Source organism: Hyperoodon ampullatus (genome assembly GCF_949752795.1).
Source record: "Hyperoodon ampullatus genome assembly, chromosome: 2".
NCBI classification, from domain to species: domain Eukaryota; kingdom Metazoa; phylum Chordata; class Mammalia; order Artiodactyla; family Ziphiidae; genus Hyperoodon; species Hyperoodon ampullatus.
The window spans coordinates 164,177,467-164,192,284 of record NC_136915.1 but is presented as its reverse complement, the minus strand read 5'-3'; the positions used below and the strand labels follow the sequence as shown (position 1 = coordinate 164,192,284).

The window sequence follows — 14,818 nt, the reverse complement described above, 5'->3', positions numbered from 1 at the left end:
ATCCCACAACAAATAACCAAAAATCCTGAAAACTCAAGATGAAAGGCAATGGATCCTTCATGAAGTCTAACCATGGTTGACATCTGGCCCTGTAGTGGTCACTTTAGACCAGTCACCTGGCTTCAATTCCATCTTGATCCTACTTCCATTTTGCCCACTCATCTTCCCACCTTCGTCTCTTCTTGTGCCACTGGCAGGCAAAACAGCAAGCCGCCATTTGCAATGTATCTCAGTAGGTGAAGGCATTCTTCTTATCCTCACTTTGCCACTTGCTGCTTAGGTGACCACATGCAAGTTAGTTAAGCTCTCTGAGGCTTTATTTTCTTATCTATAAATAGGGAACTTAAGTGATGTGTATGTTTGAGGATTAAATGAGAACAGTTATGTAACAGGCTGTTTGGTAATATTATTTTGGTAACTTCTTCCCTCAACCTACAGATCCAGTTTACTCCGGACTCTGCATCAGAGCCTGGGGACTTGAAGACTCAGAATAAATCCTCACACATATGTTTAGAAAAGCTTAGATCCTCTTGGAAGCCTCTGTTTATAATACCACCCGGCTCAGCATCAGTGGCACCTTCATCAGGCCTGTCTGCCTGGGAATGCCACAGAACAGATGTCTTCTCTAAACCCCCTCTCTGCTCACTTCAGGGTTGTGCATGTAGCAGGCCCTCAGCAAACGTTTGTTGAATGAATTAATTAATCATTGAAAGAAAATAGCTGTATGCCATAATCGTTTTGCCACTTGTGTGCTAACTTTGTCATTGTAAATGTGCATAAAAAGAGCCTTTGCAGCTGGTTTGCAACCCTGGGGTCGTAAAACATAAAGCATTATACAAACTTAAGTTATTACTTTTCATTGGCATCAAATACACAAGACTAGGTCTCTGCTAACCAGCACTCACAGACTGGATCAGAGGCTGATGGCTGATTCAGCTATTGTTTTTGCTTCAGCCATGGAAGAAATCTGTTCACTATCCTGGGCAGATGAGCCAACTGAGTCTTTCTTGGGCTCTGTCCGCCCAAAAAATAATTGATGAAAAATAGAAAACGTGGCATCCTGTGTGGTAGAAATACAATGCCATCCATGTGGTTTACTTCTTTCTTTGATTCTAATCTAACTTAAGACTTCTCAGAGCTAGAGGGTCCCCTTAAGGGACAAACTCTCAACTTGTGTCCTGGAAGAAGAGGAAGCTATTCTTCTTAGCTTTCCCCATGGAAAGGAAGCAACTGGCTGGAAACCAACCAACCAACCCCCTGTGGATTATGCCCCAACCCCCAGTGGATTATGGACTACAAGGTACAACAGAAAGGAAGAGCTTGCTTATTGCCAATTGTCAACCCAGATAACCCCACTGATATGCCCCAAAAGCAATGGCAAGGAAAAGCTATGGCAAAGGTCAGATCTAACATAGCAATGAAAGTGATATTGGAAAAGAAAAGAGAGAAAGATCCAAGGAAATCCACTCCTGAATGGAGTACCAAAAAAAGAAAGAAAAAAAAAAAAGAAATAAAGAGAGAAAGAAAATGTATTGAGCTTAGTGTGTCAGGTTGAGGATTAAAATTAAGCCCTTGGAAGTTCTTATTTGAAGAAGGTTCAAATTTTGGTCACTTCTCTGGAATCTACAGATCTATGGCTCTTTTTACTGGTTTCTTCTGAAGTAAGAACAAAATAAAGGATCTATTCCTTCAACAAACAGTACAACAGATGCTAATAATATGCCAGGCCCTGTGTCAGGGGTGAAGACTCAAAGATTGATAAGAAATGATCCTATTGTTTTGCACTTCCTCCCAGATTTCTATCCAAAGTTCAGCTCTTTGTAGATACAATTGTGTGATTTGTTTTTTTCCAGTTAACTTTCTAAGTCTTTACTCTAGATAACAGAAACTTTTCAGAATGTATTTTTCACTGTGTTAAAAAAGTTTTATTATAAAAGTGGCACATGCTTACTGTAGGAAGAGCAACACAGAAGTTTTTAGTACAAAAAATAAAAGCCCCTACCCTATACCAATCCCTAATCTGAAACAAACAGATAACTTGTGTGTGTGTGTGTGTGTGTGTACATACATACACACACACATATCTAAATATACATAGATAGTGAGAGAAAGGCTAAAGATTATACTTATATAGATGTGTATATGCATATATTTATATATAACATTTTTAAAACAGACAAGACCCTAATATATCTACTTTTCTGCAACTTTCTTTGTCCACTTCCACATGGCTAGGAATAGAATATATCTGGATAGATAGACAGTAAACTGTAGTCATAGTTACCTGGCTGCCTCTGGGGAGTGGAACTAGATGACTGGGAAATAAGAGTGAGAGGAAGATGTATTTTTCACTTTATTCTGTTTTACACATTTTGCATTTTTTAAATAAACTTTTTAAATTACAAAAAGGAGGGAAATATGGTACATGCTGTCAAGTCTATTATCGTGGGAGACAGTCATACAGGGAAATGACAATACAGGGAAATGTCAAGAGCGCTGTCAAAGGATATATATAAGGAGCTCCAAGAGCATAAAATAGGAAGCAAAGAATTCTGACTAGAGCATCACAGAAGGCTTGGTGGAAGTGGTGATGTTAGAACTGGCTCTTGAAGAGTAGAAAGGCGATGGTAGAATAGGGGTAGATAGAGGACAAGGTTAGGCAGGCTCAGAAGTGTGGAAAGGCTCAATCTTCTCTTCTGAACCAGTGGGAACCTTGACCCTGGACCCAGAGTTGGGGCCTGACACTGGGTCAAGGTATCATTTAATTGCAGATGGCAATTTATAGAGCTGAAGGGGGCGATGCAAAGACACACGCAAGAAACAGAAATCATAGCCAGGAAGATTAATCTGCTGATCCTAAGAGCCTAAGAAGAGAATAAGATCCATCCAGAAATGAGGCAAAGGAACAGACACCAGGGAATGGAGTAGGGTCAGGGGGCCAGGTGGGCAAGAGAGGGCCCGAGGGAAAATTTCTGAGCGGGACAAGTAATTGTGGAGAATTTAGAGCACATACCTGTGGCCTCAGACTGGGGCAGGAAGGGAGACTCTGAGGCCTTAAACTGTCTGGAATCAAATGCAAGGGTTTTGGATTGATAGCAAGCCATCTTGTGTCAGCAGAGTGGAGGGATGCTCAGGGTAGGGAATGGTCAGTGATGCAGCAGCCGTAGAGGGTGGAGGGTGTGGTAGGCTGAATATTTGCTCCCAAAGATGCCCAGGTCCTAATTTCTAGAACCTATGAATGTTACCTGTGCCTGGCAAAAGAGATTTTGCAGATATGCTTAAATTAAGACCCTTGAGATGGGGAGATTATCCTGCATTATCTGGGTGGACCCAATGTAATCAAAAGGGTCCTTATGTGAGGAGGCAGGAAGAGTCAGAGAGAAGACCATGTGATTCAGACACTGGAGTGATGCACTCTGAAGATGGAGAAAGGGGCCACAAGCCAAGGAATACAGGCGGCCACTATAAGCTGGAAAGGGCAAAAAAGGGGTTCTCTCCTAGAGCCTCTAGAAGGATCCTCCAGCCCCACTAGTACCTTGAGCTTAGACCACTGAAACTGACTTTGGACCTCTGGCCCCAGAACTTTCAGGAAATAAATTTATGTTGTTTTAAGCCACCAAGTTTGTAGTCATTTTTTACAGCAGCCATGGAAAACTAATACAGGGAGTGAAGCCATGTTCATGCTGAGAAGGCAGTAAGGCATTAGTGATGGGCTCCAAGCTGAAGAGTCATGTCATTAAGGGGCATTTAAAAAAGATAACAGATAGTGAAATGCAGAATGGACAAGAGTGGCAGGAAACTGAAGAAAAGGAGGCACCTGAGGAGGCTATTTCAATATTTCTTATGAGAGCTGATACTGTAAACTCATACAATTTTGAGAAATGGATGAGAAGACACCTGCTGAAGAAATATTTAGGGGGTAAAAAGAACAGAACTTGTAAATGGTTGAATGTGGAGGGTGGAGGAGAATGTAAAAGACCCCTCACTTTATATTTTGACCCATCAATGTGGTTTACGAATCTACTAGCAGATACAGAGAAAAGAGATGCTGATCATTGAGGTGCCTATAGAATATCCAGGTAGAAATAGTAAACACTCACAGACAAATGAGCTTTTGAATTTCAGGGAGAAGGGAAGGATTTGAGATGTGGGTTGAGGTAGATACAAAAGAGAATCACCCAGCAACAGTGAAGAAGAGATGAACATTAAGGGTGAAATCCTAGAAAATGACCAAAATGTAAGCGATTTCTTTAGAGGAGTGAGGGCAAAAAAGAAGGAGAAATAAAGGCCAAAGATTTATGAAGAGAATCTGGACAGAATAGCATCAGAGACACAAAGGGAGAGGATTTGCAAGAAGGCAGACTTGGCCAAAAGGGACAAATTCTTTAGCTGAGATAGATGAAATGGTCACAGAATAGAAAAATGAACCTCTGCTTATAAAGTCTTTGATTTCCTTCTCCAGAGCAATTTCTGTAGTGTGACGGGGCTGAAAGCAATTATTTTTGAAGAGTAAAAAGAAGTTGAGGAAGTAGAGAAAAGATGTATAAGCTACTTACTCAAGAAATTTGATGGTGACATGCTGAAAGGAAACAGTGGTAAAAGAGTTGCATATTTATAAAAATATTATTTTTTGGAAAATAGAAGGTTGGCGAAGGGATAATTGTGGCTGAAGAGGTTGCAGAGATTAAAAAAGAGGAGGCTAATGAATGAGTGAGGACTCAGAGGAAGCAGAGAGGGAAGGAAGCAAGTGTACAGGTGGAGAGATTCGCCTGAAGAGGAGGAACTCACTGAATTTCCTGAGGCACAAGGGCAAAGGATGATGAGAAAAGACGGAAGTCAGTTTAGAAGTAGAGAGAGTGAGGTTGGAAATTTCAATTCAGATAGTCTTTATTTGCTCTGTAAAAGAAAAAGAAGAGAGGCTAATCTTAGACCGTGAGAAATGGAAATATGTTATTCATGGGCTCCAGTCAGACTTATCTTAAGACAGGTGCTCCTAAATATTGGTCTGACCAAACCATATAGTGGTTGTATGATGAATAAGTGGCTGTTGAATAAAAGGCTGCCTCCTGAAGATCTGTTCAAAAATATCCATCTCTGAGTTCTTATCAGTCAGGCATACCTAAAGCATTGTATGTGTCTATGATAAAACCCACGTGGGAAGTCACCACATCAGAAGAGCTTTTAACCACCATTCCCACCGAGACGACCCCAACTGCCATCACTAACAACAACCTCAACAATAAAAAACACCTGCTGAGGGATTGTCATGTGCCGGGCTCTGTGCTGGACCCTGGGATTTTAAAGTTGAATAAGAGAAGTTGTGTAGTGATTGGTAGAAAGAAGAGGGAAGTCTTTAACTCAAATGTGTGACCTGAGAAAGCCTCTCACCTAAAGGGGGACTCCTAGGATCCATAAACTGTCAGAGCTGGAAGAAACTACAGAAGGCTTTACAGGGGAGATGCCAATAGTTAACTGACTAAACAAAAGTCACCTGGTAGATTCTAGAGTCCCAGCCTTTCAGTCCTGTGATCTTGACATTTCATTTCACCCCAATAAACCTCTTTCCTATTCAATCCATAAGCAATCTTAGGTATCTAATCATAGGTACAAAAGCAAAGAACACAAAACCCCTTTTCATTGGAAAGTTTCTCAAGTTAGAATAGGCAAGAACATATAATTAAAGGACTCGAGTCTAAAAAGGTGTCACTTTTATGCCATGGTAGGTATAGCCCTCTCAGAACACTTGTCACCACTAGTGTATAAATTCCATTCTGGAGCAATCCTCTCCAGAGTGCAGAAAAGCAGAAGAAAATCTTCCTTTGTCTTATGCACTTATAATCCTTAATCAGTAGCATGCTTCGTGCTTTTGGAATAAAAAGAAATTAGTGCGTAGGGAGAAGAAAAATATTTAAGGGTAAGAATCACATCCAACAATAAGAGAGATAAACTCTATGATACAGAGGTAAGATTCAGGAGTCAGCTGGGGGGCAGGTATACATGGACAATTGCAAGAGATCAAAATAAACATACTAAAATGTTTGAATATCTTTGAATATCAATAACAAGCCAGGGGTGATATACATCATATTTATGAGAACTAAAGCCAACAGTTGGACTGTGACAAAATTAGTTTCTGTGTGTAAGAATGGAGAGGGATAGGGCATAGTGCCAAGGCCATGGACAAATTTCCCTCCTGGGCTTAGTATTTAACCTTAAGGATACTACAACGCTCAGGATAGACACAAGAGGTAGAACCAGGAGTTCTGAGGAAGCTCAGACTCGCATCTCCCAGCAGTCCTAGAGCCTGGCAATCCTTGAACCACTGGCAAACAGAAATAGAGGAGGCTTTAGTCCTTTGGTTCAATCACTAGGCTCTGGCATGGAAACATAACAAAGTTTTGCCAGCTGGAACTGGTCTTATCGAAATGTGCTTACATTATACTCCTTCTTGGCAAATTGGAATCAGAACAATTTTAAGATGCTGAAGTTTGAAGGGATACAAGAAGCCTGTCTGTGGTTGTCTCTTTGAGCTTAGAGGAATCAGGACCTGGGGGGAAGCCTGCAGTCCAGGTACATGCCTCTTGTTTCTTTTGGAAGAAAGCTCCCAGCCAGAAGAGGGGCTCTCATGCCTCTACTACCTCTTGAGCAAGACAAAACAGAAATCTGTATGGAGCTCAGAGAACCAAGAGCATCTCAGCCACGGGAGTATATTTTCCCCCACTGTAGCACTGATGACAGCAGGGGGTCCCTGGTCTCAGAGGGACCCTTGATCATTAAATCTTAGGATGACCTACTTCTTGAGTTTTCACTGTGCTAATTTCATCACTTGCCCTTTAGCAACTCACACATCCATAATTTGAGCTCATCAGAATGCCATGATAAGCTCAGAAGAAGAAATTCCATGAATGGCAATTCTAAACAAGTCTCGGTTGATCAGAACACAAATTTACCAGCCAGTATTCCTCCTACATCAGAAGGTGATTCAAAGGGTTCCAGAAATTCCAATTTCTTATACTTACTTGGACTGAATACTAACTTGCCATCAAACAGCGGATCAAGATTTATTTGTGAGGCTGTTATCCAGAGCTATACAAACACCTGGGGCAATGGAGATTTCCTCACAGCACAGAGCAGTAGGAAAATTGCCCCTAAACACAGGGCAGGATGGAGTGAGAAGGGGTTTACTATGCAATTACCGGAAGGGGTTGCCAGCCAGTGTAGGATGGGATTGTCGGAGGCAGGGAGTGGTGGGGGAGACTGAAACGTTCTCCTTTTCTCCCCTACTCCATAAGAACAGTCTAGTATTTTGCCCGTGCTACGGTAACAGGATGCATGGTGGCTGGTAAGCCCTTTAGAAGACTCTCTCTATGATAACCCGCTCAGTGGTCATACAGTTTGGAGCCCCTCCTGCGTATAAAGTTTCCCCAAATACTCCCATTTTGACATTTGGTTTTAGCAACCAAACCTTGGCAATTTAAAGGGTGGGCAAGAACATCGAGGCACATCTGAATTAGTCCTTCACCTACAGACTCCTTATTTTTGGTCCTATGGATGTATACCTAGGCAGCCAGGACTTGCACAGGGAGTAGAACTTGCTGATGAGCATGTCACTCACCTTTGCTGATGTCTTCGTATTCCAGCCAGAGTCGCCGCTGGACCTGCTTGTTTGGGTACCAGATAGAGCAGGATTCCTCAAAGCCGTAGATAGCTTCCTGGATGTAATGGTTGCCAAACTGGTCCAACAAGGCTACAAAATCCCCACGAGATGTAGCCCCATCTAGGGAGTGGAGAGCATTGCTGAGGGCTATGGAGAAACAACACCCAAGAAAAAGAGTGAGGACTTACAATATGGGTATCTGGATTCCCATGCCATTCAGCCTCAATGTGCAAGTGCCATGTGGCCCAAAGTGATGTTGGAGAGCTGGCTGGAGCTACCAGGTACTTCCAGGTAGTGAAATCAGACATTTCAGTTCCTAAAAGAATATTTCTTCCACCCAGTTAGTTATGTTGTCAACTTCGTGCAAGTTAAGTATAACATTATCAAATCTCCACTACCTCCCTGCTTAAGTCAAAGTTTTTTGTTTCAAATCACAAGTCATGACATTAAATCAATTTAGTGAGCTCAAATAATAGCATTTAAAAAGTGAAAAAGAATAGCACAGTCTAAAATAGAAACGCAAATACCAGCAGAGAACATTTCACTTGGGAAGATGAAGTATGGCTTCATGAACCTTCTGTGGTGTGTACGTGGGGACATGCCTGTGCACAAGGTCACGGTGTAAAATGTGCTGTAACTGTGGGTAGTGACCAAAAAGGTTTTCAGGATGCTGCCTTCATGCAGAGGAATGGGTAATGGGAAGATAATGGAAGAAGAAAGATAAGGAAAGCCACTAAAACACTGCTTACATTTATTTAAGAAAATCAGAAGTATAAAGACTTTGAAATGGCAAATGGAGGAAGGAATCTGTCTGCCTCCTCCCCAGACAAATCTCCTTGGATTTGCCTTCCCTGTTTAAGAGAATCATATTTGTCAGGAAGATAACCTATGGCAAATTTTCCAAATCCGATACCTTCCCTACCTGACCAACTTTGTACAGCCTTCTTTTTGACACACCTGTGTCCTATCAGGACAAGGCACAGCCCAGCCCAGGCTTGAGACCCCAAGTGCAGAGGTCCACATTGTCCATGATGCCATGTGTGGCTTTTAAAAGCACGTGGCAACAGGTATGTGATTGTTAACCCCTGATATGCATAGCACCTGTGCTGCGTGTAAACTGAGTATGTGAAAAATACTGCCGTATTTTTCTAGGATGACGAGTAACTTTGTTCGTTCCAAGTGTTTTCTGCACCAGCAGAGTTCACTTCAGTAATAGCCACATCCCACTCCCTTCTTGCCAAGAACTCTTTTGTGATAGAAAATAAAAAGTTCTGAGTCCCTTTGTGTACTTTGGAGATGTTCTATATCCTGAATGCCTCTTCTTTCTCTAGTATATGTCTCACTTCTCTTCACAATTCACTATCTATCCCTTACCCTCTATCTCTCTCTTGTTGGCCCTAAGGCTCGGCCTCCCTGTTGCTGACCCTGAGTCCTCTCTCCTTGTCTTGTTCCTTTGCCAGCATTCGCATCTGGCTCTAGTTACCCTTTTATTCAACACAGCAAAGCCAGACTCTGGAGCATAAACCTCAGGTCTGGTACATTCTTCAGGTAGCCCCAGAGGAAGGAGTAATGTTCTTCTGGTCCATGGGGATGAGGCAGAATAGGGATATAAACCTATGTTAATGCCACTTTGTAGAAATTTTCTCTTTTGCAAATTGCACAGTGGGATTGCTCAAATGCTAGGAAAAACTTGACTCAAGGCATTTATCACTAAGATTTGAGGAATACTTATACAAGGTGCCTCATTTTTCTGTTTTGGAACAATTTATCCTAAGTTCATAATTCACTACTCCTTAACTTATTAGATATAAAGATATATATATACATATCTATATATATATAAAACAGATGTAGATGTAGATAAATCTACATCCATCTATCTATCTATCTATCCATCTATCTTGCTTACTTGCTTTTAGGAACCACAGCTGTTTTCTATTTTTCCAGTCCCCTTCCTCTTTCTTGCTCTCTTTCCCTTATTTCTTTCATCATATAGAACCTCTAAGGTACAGTAAAGTATACTCTTTGCATTTGGAAAGTTTTATTCTGTCATTTTATAAAAAGTTTGTTTTTGCATATCCTCTCTACACACTGGGTGACCCCAGGAAATATGATAAAGTAAGTGTTTAAATTTATCTCCAGTGGTTCCCGCCTTGCCCTTTCCATCTCTCCTATTATCCAAGATAAAACTTGCAATTTAATCTATGCTAAGAAAATGATCTGATTCCAGCCATTTGCCCTGAAGGGTGAATCGAGTGACCAGGTTATAGATCTCGTGGAATGGCTACATTTTGGATGGCATCTTCAACATTGATAAAAGGCTTGTGCCCTTGGGAAGGAATGCCACACCCCAGGAGCAGGTGGAGGGATGGCTTGCAGCTGTGCTCACCCTGAGAGACAGTCACTTGTTTGAGTTTGATGTGGTACATCACAGAGCGGACCTTCCAGTGCTGCAGGATGGGGTATCCGGACACCTCACTGAAGTTCACCATCCCTAGGGACAGAGGAAATGCGGGCTCAGTGCATGTAGTGGATTCTCAAGTCCCAAGTCTACTGCGTTAGGGGGTGTAATTGTGAGGAAATGAGAAAGCATTTTTGGATGGAGAAAATTTCTGGAATCATAGTAACAACAGCTATCACTTATTGAACCTATACTCTGTGCCAGGCATTCGGCTAAGCACTTTGTATATAGTCATATGATCCTTGTAAACTAGGTGTTATTGTCTGCATCTTATAAATGAGAAAGCTGAAGCTTAGAGAGGAGTTTGCATAAGGGCCCTAGGCCACCAGGTAGAGCCAGGATAAAGTTCCAGATGTGTCTGAGACCAGAACAGGGTTCGTAACTCTTCTACTACAATACTCCCTTAATAAACTCATACGAAACTCTGGGCTTACTGTAACACACAGGTTTTTACTCTCTTTAATAGCTGCAATAATTGACTCAGCTCAAGTTCCTGATAACACCGATTTCTGTGTCCCATTTAACTGATTTGTGTTCCGTATCTAAGTTTTAATTACCGTGAAGCTGATAATGCTTGTTTCGACTTTACCAGGAGGGACAGTGTAGCATGACTAAGTTAGTAAGGGGCAGGAATGGGCCCTATACTGAGTGTCATCTATGTGCTAGACACATGATAGGCACTTTATTTGTGGTCCCTATTTTACAGATGGGAAAACTGAGGCTCTGGGAAGCCAAGTTACTTATCCAAGGTCATTCTCAATAAATACATCCTTGTAGCCTCTTAGTGATGTTGTAATGAGCTGTTCTTGCTTGAACACCTTGGAGAAAGAGTGGCACTCTACTTGAATTCTAGCCACTACTATAAATATAAAATGCTACAGAAAGAAAATAATTAGGCCACAGGAAATAAAAAAATCACCTTGCTAAGTTTAGAGCACCAATTTTGGCTTCATTTCTATGCCTGATGTATGCACACGTGTGTGTATATATGTACATATGCAAATACAATGGCCACATATATGATAAATTTAGATAGATAGTGAGCATGTGTGTGTAAATATAATGGCAATAATACATACGTAGTGAATTATCCTGCCATTTTGACCCATGCTTCCTTCAGGCTAAATCAACTAATTTAGTGCCTAAACTGGATGAAGAGTAGGTAGGATTAATTAGCTGCTTGTCAACTCTGATCAAATTAGCTGAGTAATTGCCAAATTTCCATTTCTGTGTGAATCATATGGGAATATTATCAGTAGAAAAACAGGAAAAAAGGTCAGAAGAGGTGCTTACTGAATCAATTGATTAAATTTGATCTCAGGTAATCAAAGGTAAGTTACTTGAAACTAAAAGAAGGTTTTCAGCAATTTTCCTTTCAGATGCTCTTATTTTAGGGCATTAAGCTTTGTGACGGCAGTCATACTTCTGCATACTCTGGCTTTTCGCCTTTATGTTAATTGTAAAAGCGTATAAAGGAAATTCTAACTTTACAAGTTTAAGACTCCAGTCACATACCTCCAAGGTACGTTTCATTACAGTTATAATGTGCATGTTTTGTAAAACTGTTCTACATAGTATGCATTCTCTAGTGATGCTAGCTCATCAGCTTGCTGTTATTTCAGAAACTCTATTAATAAAAAGATAGCAAGCCCGATAAATTAAGATTTTTCAATATATCAAAAAACATTCCCTTTAATGGACTTGTTTCCTATCAGGAAAAGAAAAGGGCAGGAAATCAGGAGGCGGGAGTTCTAAGGCACCCATGCTGCCGAAGGGGGCAGTTTCTGCCTGCCAATCAACTGGCCTGAGCTTCCTCTCTGGCTACCTGGCCAGGGGACCTTGCGATTCTCAGTTGTTGCATCTGTAAAATGAGTGGCTTAGCTCAGATGACCCCTTGTTTCCTTTTCAACTCTGTGATTCCAACCAGCTGTGTGACTTGGGGCTAGGCAACTCATTTCTTTCAGTTTTCGTATCTGAAAAGTGGGGATGATAGTATTCATCCTGCCTACTTTACAGGTAGGTTGTCAGGACAAAATAAAGTTATGGGTATAAAAGCACATTGAGAAAAGATAAAACATCATATACATACATGGTTTCCATAAAGTTGTCACCCTCCTCCCTACCTCTCTCTCATCACTTCTAATTGTGTGAACTTGACATTTGTTAATTGACGTTTTTGTTATAAATTCCCAGGCCTTAGTTCAGGTCAGTAGAGGGAAGGGAAAATAAAAGAAGCACGGGTGTTGGCGGTGGGCAGGGATGACAGTGTGCCACATTCGCCCAGGATGAGCCAAACAACCGAACTCCATTACTTCACTGCTAAACAACAATTCTACTGAGTGCCTTTATGCTACACCATAGTCAGGGAAACAGTTATATAACTGTTAATGCTTGGGAAATGTTGTTCTGTGCCCACTTACAGATAATATTTCCTTTAGTTAAAAGGAAAGGGATATTTTAAAATATATATTTTCTTGCTGAGTCATAGGATTCTTTCTCGGTGTGCCCTTGCAATGCGGTTAGTTCCAGTTTTTTATTTCATTTTATTATTATTTGTGATACCTCTGTGAATGACTTTTTTTTCCAAACAAAATATCTGTTTTCTCAAGAAAGAACATTATCTTTCCCTACATATGCTTGAAAAAAGAATGACTGAATAGACCTATGTGAAAGAAAAAGAAAGAAAGAAAGAAAGAAGGAAAGGAAGCAGGCAGGCAAGGTAAGAAAGAATAGAGAAAGAAGAAGGGAGGAAGGAAACAAGAAAGGGAGGGAGGAAGGGAGGGAAGGAGGGAGGGAGGAAGAAAGAAAGAAAGAAAAACAAAGAAACGAAAGAGAGAAAGAAAAAGAAAGAAAGAAGGGAGGGAGGGAGGGAAGGAAGGAAGAAAGAAAAGAAAGAAAGAAAGAAAGAAAGAAAGAAAGAGAAAGAAAGTTAGTTTTCTCCTGTTATTTTATTGAAATGTCAAGGGGATGTTTAAGATTTCGTGATTATGGCACCCATCGGACCCATGAATGTGACCAGCAGCCTCCTATTCCTCCTTGATCTCCCTCTGGACTCTTTTTTTTTTCTCAGCTGAGAGACTGAAAATACAAATGGATGATGGCCAGACCACATGTAAAAACAGAACTCTGACCCACAATCTGCAGCAACCAGCCCAGCAAACCACCCTATTATCTACAGCAACCAGCCCAAGAAGCTAATCTACCGTCTCTAAGTCAGACTTGTAGGAAGTCAGACCACTATCTCTTCTAGTTCAGGAAGCCAAATAATAACCCCTGTAACAATCAGGCCAAACTCCCCAGGACTTGATTAATAACCGACAGCGTCCCTAATGTTTGTTCTTGCTTCCAAGTTAGGTTCCACCAGAGAAAGTCAAACAGGTCTCCTAAACAACTACCTAAGAATACCTCACTCCTGGTTAGCTGGATCACCTGCCAACAGCTTACATGCCTATCAGGGCATATCTGAAGCCCTCCCTCTTTTCCACTCTGAAGCTTTCCTACTTCTCTGCCTGCCTCTCAGTCTCTGCCAAAACGCAAGTGATGGTGGCTGACTCCCCTGCTGTGTGTAAATAGCCTTCACCTGTTTTCATTTTGTTGGCCTTCATTTATTTCCACACAACTTATAACACCAAAAAGGCTTGTAAAGCATAAGAGTTCTTAACTGTTTTGGTAAGGAAGAAGGTAATCAGCAAGATAAAACACATACGTCAGAAATTTTCCAGTACATTCTTTAAGCCAATAATTCTGAAAGATCGAAATAGCTGTTATGTGTAAAAGGATTCTCTAGTTAAATAGAGTTGGGAATTGCTGGGCTAAGTAAAGTAAAGGGTATTTCTTTAGTGCAGGACTTCTTGGAATCTGTTCCATGCTCAGGTGCTGCAGATTGCTGAGAGGTAGATGCTACTGTCTTTCCAAATTATCTGAAGATAGAACCTATCTGAAGATAGAACCTATTTATGAGTGGAGGGCTGGTTTTTCATGAAAAAAACATGCTTGAAAATGCTGATATAGAAGAATCTGAAGATCACTTTCGCCCTAAAATCTTTTAAGCTTGTAGGTTTATGGGGAGTGCGACCTATAATAGCACATAGTGCGGCATGATATGACATTCTCTATATGACTCTCAAGAAAGATATAATTAAAATGTTACCAGAACTAGGAAATAAATATGGAAGAAAAGTGGTCAACCATCTCTAACTGATTCTTCTAGTTATTCTGGGCTTCGAAAAACAAGACTGATTCCTTCTTACATCAAAGGAAATACCTGCTCTTGGACTAACTGGTATCACTTTTTAATCAAAATACATTAAAAAGAAAGGCTGGGTAGAAAACTAGCAGGTCAAGAAAAGTTCTCTCTGTATTTTTAGGAATGTCTCTGTCTCAAGACCATGAAAAAGGAAAAAGGTCCCACCAGGACATCCTTCCACTCCTTTTGCCTCTGATATACCAAATCAAGAGAGGTCCAAGGTCACAGGGAAGAAAGAAGTTTATCTTGTGGATTTGAACAAAGTTTGGATCTTTTTCTTATTTCCAAAGATGGAGATTCAGACACATGTTTTTCTGATGTTTCTCAGATCTATCCTCCCCAAAAAGCTCAGGTAGCATCCAGGGCTACTCTGTGTCTTCCCAGCCTGACAACTGAAATCTCACTTCCCCGTGAGTTCTAATGTGTGAGAGAGTTGTCCTGGTGACTCTTTAAA

General features: G+C 41.0%; 1 protein-coding gene across 2 annotated transcripts in view; it reads right to left on the bottom strand.

Moving 5' to 3' along the window:
* Positions 1-14,818, bottom strand: part of ASTN1 (astrotactin 1) — a gene marked incomplete at both ends in the record, with an annotated part of 333,141 nt that overhangs the window by 68,535 nt on the left and 249,788 nt on the right. For both annotated transcript variants that reach the window (XM_079698361.1, XM_079698362.1), the window contains 2 exons: positions 7,616-7,804; positions 10,047-10,151. In XM_079698361.1, coding sequence (XP_079554487.1) covers positions 7,616-7,804; positions 10,047-10,151 — 294 coding nt within the window. The remainder of the gene's footprint in view (positions 1-7,615; positions 7,805-10,046; positions 10,152-14,818) is intronic.